Source organism: Myotis daubentonii, chromosome 10 (genome assembly GCF_963259705.1).
Source record: "Myotis daubentonii chromosome 10, mMyoDau2.1, whole genome shotgun sequence".
In the NCBI taxonomy this organism is placed as follows: domain Eukaryota; kingdom Metazoa; phylum Chordata; class Mammalia; order Chiroptera; family Vespertilionidae; genus Myotis; species Myotis daubentonii.
In genome coordinates this window covers 65112382-65127187 of record NC_081849.1, presented here as the reverse complement: position 1 = coordinate 65127187, position 14806 = coordinate 65112382, and the positions used below count along the sequence as shown (strand labels likewise).

Sequence of the window (14806 nt, the reverse complement as noted above, 5' to 3'; positions counted from 1 at the left end):
GAAAATAAATGGGACTACATCAAAATAAAAAGTTTGCACAGCAAAATAAACCATCAGCAAAATAAAAAGGGAGCCCACTGTATGGGAGAACATATTTGCCAATGATACATCTGATAAGGGTTTAATATCCAAAATATATAAGGAACTCATACAACTTAACAAAAGGAAGACAAACAATCCAATAAAAAAGTGGGCAACGGACCTAAATAGACACTTCTCCAAAGTGGACTTACAAATGGCCAAGAGACATATGAAAAAATGCTCAAAGTCATTAATCAGAGAGATGCAAATTAAAATGACAATGAGGTATCACTCACACCTGTCAGAATGGCAACCACCAACAAATCAACAAATGACAAGTGCTTGAGAATGTGGAGAAAAGGGAACCTTAGTACACTGCTGGTGGAAATGCAGGCTGGTACAGCCATTATGAAAAACAGTATAGAGTTTCCTCAGAAAATTAAATATGGAACTGCCATTTGACCCAGTGATCCCACTTCTAGGAATATATCCTTAAGAAACTCGAAAAAATATATGCACCCCTATGTTCCTAGCAGCACAATTTACAATAGCTAAGATCTGGGAAGAGTCCTAGTGCCCATCAGTAGATAAGTGGATAAAAAAAGCTGTGGACCATTTACACCATGAAATACTATGTGAGAGAGCATGGATAGACCTGGAGGGTATTATACTAAACGAAATAAGCCAGTCAGAGAAAGACCTCACTCATATGTGGAATCTAAAGAACCAAATAAACTGATAAACAAAATAGACTTAGAGACATAAAAACGTGGAACAGACTGATGAATCTCAGAGGAAGGTGGGGGTGGGTTGATAGGAAGAGATTAACCGAAAAACTTATAAGCATATGTGCATAACCTACGGACACAGACAATAGTGTGCTGAAGGCCTGAGGTTGTGGTGGGGGAGGAGGGAGCAGGCTAGAAGGGGTCAATGGCAGGGGGGTGGGGTGGGGGGGGACCGCTGTAATACTTTCAATAATTAAGATAATTATTTTTTAAAATTGACCTGCTGCCTTTCCATATTGGAGTAATGAATAGACCAACCATTTACAACCTCAAGGACTAACACAGCCAAAACCCTCTTTTGCCTTTAGAGTCACAATCCCTCTTAGTCTAAATCTCTGTGTATCAATATATGTGTGATTGAGGTTAAAAAGCAACTTTGGAGCCACTCAGTGGCTAGAACAGTGGCTCCCATGTATGGCCCTTCCTTAGTCACTTAGGGAGATCTTTTTATTTTTTTAATACTTGACAATTTTATTGGTAAAAAAATGTCCTCTGGAGTGACAGCAGTGTTTTTCCTCAGTCTCCCCCTACCCAGAGTTCCCGGGACAGGGTGGGACGTACCATCTAGCCACAGCACACCCACACACATACACATGCATACACACACACAGCTACAGCCACCAAAATAACCAGCAAATGAGCTGGCACATGTGGGAACATGCTGTCAAAGAGGTCAGAATTCCACGTGGCGACCTGTGCCCCAAGATGGGGAAGCCAGGCAGGCTTCCAGGATAAGGCGTGGAGGATGCTACTTCTCTATCTTGCTGTTTCCTAACCTTGGGTGGGGGCAGGAGTTGAGGACCAGGGAGATTTGGGGAGACATTCATACCCACATACACATATATCCCAGTAGCAAGGCCTCCCAGATATGGGGTTGGGAAGAGGTAGGTTGGGAAGGGAGGCTGGGGCCTGTGTTTCCCCATAGTTTACGGGCAGGGCTGCTAGAGAATGAGTTTGTCCGTTGATCCATCTCTCATGACTTGAATATCCAAAGTGCCCCATTAGAGCAGGGAAGGTCCCTGCTGGGGCTTACATGGCTAAGCTCTTCTTGGAGCTGCCAGTATCCTTAGATGGTCTTGAATAGTGTCTGAAGATCGGCATTGCAGCCACAGAGCTGTCACTCTTCACCTGGAGCAGCTGGGGCACTGAGCCACTACTAGCCTTTCCCCGATCCACCAAATGTTGGAGGATTCCCGCCCCAAAGGCATCACCTTCCACGTTGATGAGCGTACAGGTCCGGTCCACTAGCCAGTCCACAGCCAGGATCAAGGAGAGGTCAACCGGCAGGTTAATTGCCTCAAGGATGATGGCCAGAGTGAGGACACCTCCAGCAGGGACGCCCGCGGTGCCCACGCTGGAGGCGGTGGCCGTGATCAGGATGGTGGTGATCATCACTATATCCAAGGGCCTCCTGTTGGCCTGCGCAATGAACACCGCGGCCACACACTGGAAGAGGGCGGCTCCGTCCATGTTGACAGTGGCCCCGATGGGCAGGATGAAGTTGCAGATGTTTTTAGAGATGCCGTTCCTCTCCACGCACTGTATGGTCAGCGGCAAAGTGGCGGAGCTGGAGGAAGTGGCGAAGGCCATGGCCAGCGCTGTCAGGATGCCCCACAGGAAGCGGTACGGGTTCTTCCTGGTGAGGATGAAGTACAAGAAGGGCAGCACCAGGAGCCCGTGGATGCCGTGGCCCAGCATGATGCACAGGACGTATTTGCCCACACTGGTGAAGAGCTTGTTTATGTCCTCCATCTCCATGACCTTGCTGGCCACCAGGAACAAGACGCCCACGGGGGTGTACCACATGATCCAGGACACCATCTCCATGGTGGCGTGGTTGAAGGAGGTGAAGAAGTGGATGAGTATCTCTCCGTTCCGCCCCAGCTTCCGCAGGCACACGCCAAAGGCCATGGAGACCACCACCAGGCCCAGGATGTTCGGGCCCTCCACCTGGTGCCCCACAGGCACCTTCATCCTGGTTCCGTAGAAATCTCCGTCTTCGTAGTAGGTCGCGTACGAGCGGAAGGTTGCAGTCACCAGGTTGGAAGGGAATACATTTCTCAGAAGATCCAGGATAGAATCCAGCACGGACTTGCCGGAGTCCTGTGGGGCGGAGGGACTCCCACCCGTGTCGTTTTGGGCCTCGGCGAGGGCGGCGCCGGGCTGCAGAGCCATCGCCAGGCTGATGCCAATGATACACCCGATCAGCGTGGAGAACAGGAAGAAGAAGAGCGCCCAGCAGCCCAGGTGCCCGAGCAAGCCCGGGTCCAGGCTGGCGGTGCTGCTGATGAGGCTGCACACCACCAGCGGCAGGATGACTACGCGCAGCATGCGGAGCAGCAGCTCCCCCGGGAAGGCGAAGGCGGCCAGGCGCGAGGGGCCCAGCATGGTCACGCCGCCGGCGTTGGACATCCCCAGCCCCAGCAGCACGCCCCCCAACACGAACAGCATGGTCATCATCAGCAGCAGGTTGGTGCGGAGGCAGCTGAGCACCGGGTTCGAGGGGGGGCTGCCTCCTACCGCTCCTGGTTTGCTGGGTTTCGGTTTGGCGGTGTGCTCCACCGCCCCAGACCCTATGGGGTCTCCATGTGGCGGGTCGGCCACCATAGTGAACGCCCCAGGGCTTCTCAGCGCCTGGAAGCAGGGAGAGCTGGCGGCGCCTGCCTAGGACGCCGAGGTCCCTTAGAGCTGCGAGTTGCGAGTTGCGTAGCAGCCATGGGGGGGAAGGGGGGCTGGAACGCTGAGGTTCCCGGCACTGTGAGCTCACGGCGCCCGCGTTCCTGGCCATTGGAGATGGGGAGTCTGAGGCCCCAGGGTGGGTCCGCAGCCCGAAAGCTGGGAATTGGGAGCACCTGGGTTTCTTGGCTCTGGGAGTGAGAATATGAGAGTTTCTCACGCTGGGACCTGGGGTCCTGGGCTCGGGAAGGTCTTCCAGGGACGAGTTGCTGGTGGCGCAGATCCCGGGCGCCTGGACCCTGGATCCCAGAGGCAGGACCTGGGGTGCCTGGGTCCTGGAAGCGGAGGGCTCGCTTGGGAGGCTAAGTGTGGGGGCTTTACGGGAAGCTCCGGGAAGAGGGGAGCCAGGCCGCCCACTGGGCGGAAGGCGGTCCTGGGTCCTGGATCCCGGGAGTTAATGGCCCTTAGCCCATAGGCACCCTCCCGTTTGGGCCACGTGGCTCCAAGCCTGAGTCTCCGGGGGAGATCTTAAAGGCACAGGCTCCTGGCGCCAGCCTCGAGAGATTCCGGTTGAGAAGGGGTGATGTGCAGTGGGGCGTCTGCTTTCTGGTCTTCCCAGTGGGCTTTGGAAGGCATAGCCCTGTGAGCATTCGTGTTCTCAAGGCCACAGGAGTGGTTATGGAGGGAACCGTGGGGAACCATGGAGGCTCTTCCACTCTCTTCCCAGTAACTCAGGTAAAACAGGCTGCTTCCTCTCTAGTCCCTGTCAGCTGGGACGTGACACTGCAAGATCCCAAAGTGCCTTCGGTTTGCCATATTAAATAGATGGTCTTTGGGTTAAGTCTTCAAAACTGTATGCTTACGTGGTGTGTAGTAACTAGAATATTGAATTCCCCTTCTAGACTGAATAATGAAATTTACTAGAGGATTAGACAAAGCTTTACCTGTGAGGTTTTGGAAGGCAGCTGTGGTTGCCAGTATTCTGAGGACTGTCCCAGATTCCAGGATCACTCATGAGCTCTCCAAACTTTGTTCCTTTCAAGAAAGGTCTCTGAGTTCCAGGCCAGTGCTTCTCAAACTCAAACTACATACAATCACGTAGGGCTGGGTGGAAGCCAAGAGTCGTTACATGACAAGTACCCAGGCTATGCTGATACAGCTCATCCTGAAAACTGCTGATGAACCAGACCCCTGATGTGTGTTGCTTACTGCTCAGGAGAGCAGCGAGTAGTCCTAAGAAAGGGACCGGTATAAGCAGACGTGGTTGGGGAAGCAGTGGTAACTTTCAGAGAGGAGGAGGGGAAAGTGCTGAAAAGATCCAACATGCCAGGGAACCTCGCGCTCTGGGAAGGAGAGGGCTCTGCAGGTCTACCTCAAGGTCAGAGTCGGGAGGGGCCGCTCAGAAGGATGCTCAGTGGGGATAATCAGGAGAGATTTTCGCAATCTAGAAAGTTCCTGCTGGGCATGGCTTACTGGACTTCCCTGGCTACTATAGCACTAGCACTGACACAATTTTGTATAAAGCCAGGACCCACACCCTCAATTCTGTTTAGAGTAGTATCTTCTTGTTTTACTTAGTTTTGCTAACTGTGAGCCCAGCAGCTGAATGTTTAAACTCTGGCCTTGGAAGATTTTTTAAAAGCTTTTTTTTTTTTGCCAGGGAAGCGTTGCTCAGTGGTTGAGTGTCGACCTATGAACCAGGAGGTCACAGTTCAATGCCCGGGTTGTGAGTTCAATCCCCAGTGTGGGGCGAGCAGGAGGCAGCTGATCAATGATTCTCATCATTGATGTTTCTATGTCCCTCTCCCTTCCTCTCTGAAATCAATAAAAATATATTAAAAGAAAATAAAATAGCTTTTTTTTCAGTGCCTCAGAAGTGCCAAACTGGATTCTCAAATATATCCCCAAAGATTTGAGATGGAAGGACTATAGCAGTGATGGCGAACCTTTTGAGCTCGGCGTGTCAGCATTTTGAAAAACCCTAACTTAACTCTGGTGCCGTGTCACATATAGAAATTTTTTTCATATTTGCAACCATAGTAAAACAAAGACTTAATATTTTTGATATTTATTTTATATATTTAAATGCCATTTAACAAAGAAAAATCAACCAAAAAAATGAGTTCACGTGTCACCTCTGAAACGTGTGTCATAGGTTCGCCATCACTGGACTATTGTCTTGTAGGTCTTATGATAGTTTTAGGATGACATTGTTGACAATGCATAGTGGGGAGGTGTCAGAGATTACTTCCTGAAATGCAAAATGTTAACAGTGCCATCATAATTGATAGTAGGTTTCCAAAAAGGGTGTAGAAAAACAGAAATTAGGCAAGGGTTTCCTGCAGAGCCCAATGATCCACAATCTTTTTCGGCCCCTTGGAAGGACAGTAAGGACCCAAAATAGAAATGAAGCTCCCTGGGCTGGCTTTGCTCACAGCGCCGGAGGGCTAAGTGCTGACATGTGTTTTTACGGATACGCCTGCTAATGGAAACAGCTTCAGGCAAATGACAGCACCCAAGGTTCTCGTGTGACCCCTGCACGATTTTTGGACGAACGTGACTTTACCAAAAACAATAAATGAAATCCTGCGTCCATATGCTGCAGGCAAGTTAAAGGAACTCTTTTGTTGGCCTGAGACCAGGAGTGGGAAATAAATAGCAGGCGTAATTAAATTTTAAGATGTGGTCAACATTATAAAATGAAAATTGATAATAGCTGCTCAAATCTGGCATCTGCATACAAAACAAATTATAGAGTTCACCATTTAAGTCACAGTTTGTATTTCAGATTACTTAATTTTTCAGTAGAAGTGTGTCGACAGGCATATTCTTCATAATAGGCAGCCAAAAGGCAAACGGTTGATACCCAGAGAAATAAGGGATCAGTCTGCAGGCAAGCGCAGGCCTGTGACTTCCAAATGCACTGTTGACTCGGCCTTCAAGCCACACTTTCCGATGAACTGGGTTCATGCATAGAGATTTGGATACGGAGGATACAAGTATGGCTCTCATAGCTCATCGGGTACCTACATTGTGTTCCTTGTTACCAAGTGTTTGGAAAGATTTAGTTCCCCTGTAGTGTTCAGAGAGAGTTAAATGCTGTCGGACCATTAAGCTCTGCCCAGTGGGGCAATAATTTTCACACGAAGCTTGTCTGTAGGGGATGTGTTTCCATAGTTTCCTGGAAACCTTGTGTGGAATTTAAATGCATGCATAAGGACACACCAAGGAGGGAAGTGGTACCAAGCAATTTCCACATCAACAATGGATGGTGTCATAGGATTCAAAGGGAGTGTGAAAGTCAGGAGACAGACATAGGCCTTGAGGTTTCATTCCCAGCTGAAATTCGGGTTCACCAGGCCAGAACAAGGTGATGAGACGCTCAGGGTGTGGAAAACTGGGCCACTGAGGACCTCTGTGGGCCACGATAAGTCTCAGCTCTTACCCTAGGGAAAGTGCTATGGACCGCACCCCAAATGACACTTGGCAGCACTCATCAAAGAAAACGTAGGCGCACTTACTTTATTGGGAAACAGCAAGGGCTCGTGAGGGGAGGTGGCTGACCTCAGTGCTGGAAGGAGAACTAGCCCACACACTGTTTATGAAACACTTGATTTACGCCTCGTGGCACTGACTTGGCATCCTCTCGAGGGAAAGACTTGCTTCCTGATTTGCGATCATCGGTGAAGGAAGTAATAATGAGCCAGGCTCGAGGTGTCGGGGAAGAGGGGACACATGATTTGAGAAGGAAATGCTCGTGATCCTTTCTTCCATCTCCCCTTGCATCTCCGCATCTGTTGCCTGGGGACTCTCATCTGGGCCTCGTTAGCCATCCAGCCACACAGCATCTGGCTTGCTTAGCAGTGGAGGTGCTACACTGCTGTCCTTCCCCCTGCATGGTTCCCCCTGAATTCTTATTGCAAGCTATCCTGGGTGTGGCCACTGGGGACATGTCATTTGGCAGTCACCAAACAGGATGGATTTTCTGTCCTTTGCACATAGGCCACATGATCCGGATGTAAGAAACGTGGACATGTGTATTTTAGGCATTCGCTTGAGATGGTGCCCTTCTAATCTGGGAAAATTCAGAACCATTTCTGAGGAGGTTGCTTCAAGTGATGCTTGGAACCCACAACTCTGGGTTATCGACAGGTCAGCCTGTGGAGAGCGGGCAGGTGAGGCAGGAAGGTGGCGACGAGCAGTGATGTTGTTTCCACTTAAAAAAGGACTCTGTGGGGTACAAGCCAGGGGAGAAGAGGTTTGTGCCCCCAAAATTACCACCAAAGGCTGAAAATGCTTGAGGTCCTATGACAAAATAGAGCTTTCCTCACGTCACTCCCCATGAAAAGACCGAGGCTTGTTTCAGACTTAGCCCCTGCTCTTGGACTCTGTGGTTTGTCACAGCAGGGAGCCAAAAGACAGTATTTATTTTTCCTTATAATTAAAACTAGAGGCCCGCTGCATGAAAATTCATGCACTGGGGGGGGGGGTCCCCTCAGCCCAGCTTACCCCCTCTCACAGTCCAGGAGCCCTCAGGGGTGGGAGGCGACCCAGTGATCAGAGGAAGGCAACGCCCCATCACACTTCTGCTGCCACCACTGCCGGCAGCACAAGCCTCGGCCAGCCCTGGTCATCTGAGCCTCTGGTGGCCCTGGGCGGCTGGGCAGCTGCCATCCGAGGCTTGCCTGTGCCTCAGGCCAGTCCTGGGCAGCTGGGGGGCTGAGGGGACTGGGTGCCACCATCTTGTGGCTGTGGGCACTGCCATCTTTGAGGGCGGGCAGTCAATTAGCATATTCACTCCTTATTGGCTGTGGATGTCGCCATCTTTGAAGGTGGGGCAGTCAATTAGCATATTCCCTCCTTATTGGCTATGGGTGCTGCCATCTTTGTGATGGCATGAGGGTCAATTAGCATATGCTCTCTATTAGATAGGATGCCACATAACGGTGTAGCATGACATTCTCAGGCCAGTGTCAACCTCTCCAGCCCTTTCTACTAAAAGCATCTGTCCTAAAATACATCATGAGGGGTCCCTCCTATTTTAAGAAGTGGGGGCATTGGCTCTCAACTCAAGCCTGGGGACTGGAATCTACTAGCTGTGGGATGTTGGGCAAGTCCTTTCACCTCTCTGCACTATCTCTTGGTCTCCAGGGGGAAGGTGAGAAGAGGGTTATTGTTGGATTAAACAATGTAAAGCACTCCCACAGTGACTGGCCTGAAGTAGTTGCTCAATTCAGTCAACACTCCTGTTACCGAGGTAGGGCGCACAGTGTGTGCTTCGGATAGCCTTTGAGAAGAGTCATCCTTGGAGTGAGTCATTTAAGGCATTTGCACCTATAAGCCTGAGGCTGAGCTAAATGGTCTCCAGCTCAGCTGTTCTCTTTAGTTCTGACCATGGATGGCAAAGGAGGCAGGATTCATGGAAGACATTGATCAGGGCACATAGCCAGAGCTTCATGAATGTTGCTGGTAGCGTTTGTTACCTGCTCTCTTGGTCCTGGGAACAGAAATAGGCAAAGGGGAGAACGTTAACATATTCATCACCCACTATGTGATGGCACCAGGCTGAGTATTTCTACACTTGGTACCTCTTGATCCTCACCCCCGCCCCCAGAGCCCCTTCAGTGAGGTGCACAGGGTCGGCTCCATTTTCCAGTTGAAGTGATTTATTCAAGTCACAGCAAGTAAGTGACAGAGCTGAAATTGAACTCAGATTTGATCCCAGACGCCCTGAAATATTGTAGACTTGTGCAATTCCGTGTCTCCACCTCTCCAGCCCCTGTGTTCAGTGGCTTCCCTCCTGTGGGTCATGCATACGCTGGCGTAAATTTCAAAAACAGCTCATTCTTCCTGCTGGACAGGCCATAAGTAAGATGCATCATAATTAGCCGTGTCTGATTGACCTCCTGTTGTCCTAAGCTGTAGCCCCTAATTGTACGGTGGTGGGGGTTTTGCTGTGGCTAGTTTCATCATTTTGACAGCTTGCTAATAAAAGGTCACCCCAGGTACAGAAGCGCTCTGATTTACATATGGCGAGTAAAAGGGCATTATGGGAAGTCAGCATCTAAGGTAGGCCTGCGCATTTGTTGCTATTGACACCCATGCTGAGATTCCATAATTGACAAGAAATGCTATTATTAAGCAGATCTGTTGAGATAATTAGCACTCAGGGTTGCATTTTTAATCGGACTTGAATCAGATAATTTATCACAGTAGTAGCAAGCTGTCAGGGCCGCACAATAAATACTCATTAAGGCTGAATAAAGATTAACGGCAGGCTGAAAGAAAATTAGGCCAAATGGTAACATTTGATTGTAATATTTACAGTGCTAATTTGGACTGATATTGGCAAAAAGATCAGATCCCCAAATCGAGCTCATTTATGAAGGAAGAGGAGAGGAGATGCTATGTTGAGATGGCCTGAGTGGAAATTTTTTTAAAGCTTGAAATCTTACTCCTAATTGATGCCCCCTCCCTCCCCCACAAAAAAAAGAATTTTGAAAGGCTCATTTGGCACGACTGTTCCAGGAGTCTTGGTACTTCTGCATGAATAAGAGAATAACTCTAAACAGAGAAATTGTGCCTCTGGAAGGCGTGCCTAATTTGCTAACATTAATCAGATACTGTACTTCTAATTTCATGCAACTCGCTTGTCTCTGGTTCATACATGGGCAGTTTATGGCACTTCAAGTTAATTAGAAACACCTACCATTAAAAACATGCAACGTCTTTAAAGGGAAAAGGAAGTCATTTCAGCCCACTGTATTCCCAGGCCAAGACATTTATGTACTTGCTGATAATTTACAGTACACTAAAGATAGGGAAGCAAATGAGAACATTAGTATTTATGAATACAGTAAATTATGTTGACAAAACCAGTGTGAAAGGTCAGATCCAGAACCCATAGTAAATGTGCAGTTTGTTTATCAAACTGAGAGGCTTGGGTTTTCACAGAAAATGAATTTCAAGGGCTGCCACACTGGTGGGAAACCCCTCTGAAGACCCATGGCCCAGGCAGCTGCTGGAGCCCGCCCCGCCCCAGAACCAGCAGTCAGTGGCTGGTGTGGGCCATCCTGGCGACTGGGTGCTGTCATCAGACTTGAGGGATTTCAGCCACATCGCTGCTGTCATCAGAGAGGCTTTGTTAAAAGCCTACTGGTGCTTTGCTGTCATTCTCTGTAGGAAGATGTAGGTGAACCCCTGAAGCAGAGAGAGCTCGTGTGCTGTGCACAGGAATGCAAGCTGCAGAAGTAAAATGAATTGGACTGAAGCAGGGAATGGAGGTGGGTCTAGGTCACAAAGGGCATGTAAGGTAGTGACAGTGACGGGACTGGGCGAAGGGTGTTTGAGGCATCGAGAGATCAGGAGCAACTGGGGAGCTGGGCCTGAGGGCAGGCAGAGGAGAGGCGAGAGGAGAGGAGAGGTGTGAAGGCGTTGGGTGGCCATGGCAGGAAGGTGTCTTCTCTTTCATCAGCCTTCACAAGGAACTTAACCAAATAAACACTGAAGAGGACTCAGTGTTCCTGGGTTCGTTTCGAATGGCACAGACAAGGGGTGCTCAGAACTGGGGCAGTGTTCCCTGACAAGCAGGTGAGAGGCAGACAGGGGGACCAGGGCAGGGCTCAGCCTTCCTTCTTCCCGGGACCCTGGGAGCTGCTCGCTGCTGTTGCACGGGGGGGTCCTGGCCCACCCTGCAGTGTGACCCACTGCCTGCCTCAGTCCCTCAGTCCTCAGACCCGTCTTCATTGGTGGCCACAGAATAAGCTTTCACCCTTAGCTAGACAGTGATGGGGGTAATTACAGGCAAAAAGGAAAACAGCCCCCAATTCTGATTTACTCATCTCAGTAAACATAGCATGTAGACTTCATGATGGGAGCACAGGGATGAAAACCGACCTGAGTCCTCACAAAGGTTCTCATGAAGTTGGGAGACAGCCCAGTAAGTCCTTGTATAACAAGTCCTGTGGCGAGTGCCGGATGTAAGAAAGTCAACATCAGGGTTGCTGCTGGCAAGGGGGCAGCAGCCGGTGGCCTCACCCACAGGGCCACCCCACCTCTCAAAGGCCGCCTTAGTGCTTTGCTAAGCCTACTCAGTGCTGAAACTGTTGTAAGAGGGACGTGGAGGGGAACGAAAGGCCGAGGTGAACTGGCTGCGAGGACAGGGCACAGGGCCATCTGCTACGGCCCGCACCCTCTCTCCAGATCCAGCGCCCTCGAGCCTGGCTGGCCGCTCTCCGAGTCCTGGGGCCAAGGCAGTGCCTGGGACCTGGACCCTGGAAATAAGTGAGGCTTTCTCTCCTATCCTGCTCTCCGTCCCACTATTATCCCCTGGTTCTCAGTCCTTACCCAGCCCCCGAGCCACTCTCTCCACCTCTTTTGGCTCAGCTCCCTCTCAGCTCACCTTCGCTAAGTGGTGAGCTGATAACGGAAGAGTTTTCTTCCTCCCAGGAATCCTGGTGTTTTTAAAGCCCTGGATTCCTGATAACCAAATGGCTCCCCAGGTCCCCACGTAATGAATCTCCAACTGTAGCAGTTCGTTGGTGTATTTTGGAGCGGAAAGGTCTGCTCTGTGCTCCTCAAACCACATGGCACGGCAGCTGCTGCTTGGCTCTGCAACACTCGGGTGTTTTGGAGACATGGCCCAAGCGTCTGGTTTTTAGCTAAACAGTGATGGAGGTGAAAGAGGCAGCATGCCATGGTGGAAACAAGAGTGAGGCGCCCTCCCCACGCGGGGGCAGAAATTGGTTTTTCAGGTCTTTAAAAAAGAATCGTTAAAAGCAACCACACAGCTATTAACAACAACGGCTGCTGTTTATTGAGCACTTACTGCCAGGCACTGTTCAAAGCACTTTGTGTTGTATTAATCCGTTTAATCCTCACGTCTATATTAACCCCATTTCACAGGTGAGGTAACCAAGGCACAGAGATGTATAGGGTGCCCCAGGCTGTAGCTCCAGTGAGAGGCCAAGCTGAGATTAACATGCTCTGAATCTCCATGGAGGCTCAGTAGCAAAGAGCTGCTGTATAGATCAAGGACAGAGAAACAGTTCTCAGAGGATTTTACCATGAACACAGATGCCTTGGTGTTGCGTTTCAGGAAAGAGTTAATGTTGAAAAGTTAAGAATAAAATGAGCCATGCTCCTATGTACAATATCACCTAAACTTCCTTAAGAGAAAAAGATATAAAATAGCAAGGTTCAGCCCTGGCCAGTTTGGTTCAGTGGCTAGAGCATCAGCCCGTAAATCAAAGGGTCATGGGTTCAATTCCTTGTCAAGGGCACATACCTCTGTTGCAGGCTTGATCCCCTGCCCTGGTCAGAGTGCAAATGGGAGGCAACCAATCAATGTGTGTGTCTCTCCACCCCCCCACCCCCGCCCCACATCCCCCTCCCCTTCACTCTCTCTAAAAAATCAATGGAAAAATATGTTTAGGAATAGTGCCTTGGGTGAGGATTAAAATATATATATCAAGGTTCACTTGAGGGTGCATACAGCCTTTTATTCCGACAAGTAAAAATGAAACTTGGGCCCTGTCCAGGTGGTTCAGTTGGTTGGAGCATTGTCCAAACAACAAAAGGTTGCAGGTTTGATTCCTGGTCAGAGCACAGACCTAGGTTGCAGGTTTGGCACCTGGTCTGGGCATGTGGGAGAGGCAACTGCTTGATGGTTCTCTCTCCCTCCCCCCTTTCTCTCTCTCTCTGAAAAATCAGTAAAGGAACATATTAGGTGAGCATTTAAAAACCAACAAACACGAGTTTTAATGGACAGTCCTATTCAGTCAAATGTATGAGATCTCCTAATGGAGGATACAAAGGTTTTCCATAGCATATTGATTCTATTGTTATATACCCATAAAAACAAGAGGGAATACTGATTACTTAATTTTGTTTCTTATTTGTAAGCAGTAAACCTATTCTGCTGTTTTTTCAGTGTTTTCAAGGCAGTAATTCATTTTCTAATTAGTACATATGCTCTTGGAAGAGAAGGATCATATTTTGTTTACCTCTGAGCAGACCAGAGCAAGAGTCTGTCATGGAAGCATCCAAAAGGCAGACATTCAACAGCCGCAAAAGTAGTTGCTTCCTTTATTGAGTATCGACTTTATACTTCATTTAATCCTCACAACAACCCAATGGAGTAGGCATTTTGTTGGTCCCATTTTTCAGTTAAGGAAAGCAGGCTGGCTAGGCTGAGCAGTGTGCACAGGGCAATAAGGGGCAGAGTGGGGTTTCAAACTTTGCCTGAAGTTCCTCTCCTGGAGTCCTTATCCATTAAGCTCACCTGCTTCCCTGTGGAGTAAATGGCTTGGGTACAAGAGCTCTCTTCCTAATGCCCAGGTCTTTGGGTCTGTAGGATGTATATCCAGAAAGGGAAGTTGGCCAAGCTTTAGCAACTCTAGTTGACACCCGACAATAAGTGCATGAAGACAGCCTGACACCGTTGGCAGAGCCTCCCATTGAGATTTAGGAATGAGTCACATGCTCGTCTAGGAAAACAAACAGAGCAAAACTAAACGTTGGAACAGGAAAGCCCGGGCACCTATTTAACTTCCTGTGTAATGGGATCCTTGAACTCAGAGTTACCAAGCATGACGTGATTACAAATATTTGGCTATGAGTAAAGCAGGGAATGGTATGAAAATATGTTTAGCTGAAGCACGCGGTTCATTCCAGAGGGGATAGGGAACAGGGTCTCTTCCATAACAGCAAATCAATGAGAACGTGTGAACAGCAAGGCTGAGCTTCGGGGCCATTCTAGACCATCAGCAAGCAGGATAGGTCATCGAGGTAGGCATGGGAGCACGCTTTACTCTTTACTGCCTTCCCCTGTCATCAGTCTCCCGAGAAGTAAACAAGTGGACCCAGTAAAGGTGAAAGCCTCCATAATCTTTCAGGAAAACTTGGTACCTGAGTCTGTGCATTGGCTATAAACCAAGCGACATGTAAAGGGTCCGTGCTGAGCTTTCTTTAGAGAGAGCATAAATGTGCAAATAAAACATAAAGCACTGCCGAGTAGCAATAACTCAACATTTATACTGTATCATTAGACTGTGTCCACTGATAAGCTGTGTTTTCCATAATGGAAACTTTTATTCATTGACATCACAAGGAAAGTCGACCAATGGAAATGAAGCGTGTTGGTATAGACGCAGATGAGGAAGAGGGTTGGCAAATGATTGCTTGCACTGGTGGCTGGAGGAGCCATGTGAAGACCATGCTAAATGAAATAGTTAAAATAGGCAGCGCTGTTACTTCTGGTCACCAGAGAAAACATGTCCTCTTGGCAAGCGTGCATTTTTTCTCACTTGCTTTTCCTTCCA

The 14806-nt window shown here is 49.0% G+C and overlaps 2 protein-coding genes across 3 annotated transcripts in view; one reads left to right on the top strand and one right to left on the bottom strand.

Moving 5' to 3' along the window:
• Positions 1-14806, top strand: part of JAZF1 (JAZF zinc finger 1) — a 305754-nt gene that overhangs the window by 208060 nt on the left and 82888 nt on the right. The window lies entirely within an intron of this gene.
• On the bottom strand, positions 1277-3832 carry LOC132211519 (neutral amino acid transporter B(0)-like). Its single transcript, XM_059656166.1, has one exon. It carries the CDS (start codon positions 3414-3416, stop codon positions 1839-1841), a length of 1578 nt encoding a protein of 525 aa, XP_059512149.1. The 5' UTR covers positions 3417-3832; the 3' UTR covers positions 1277-1838.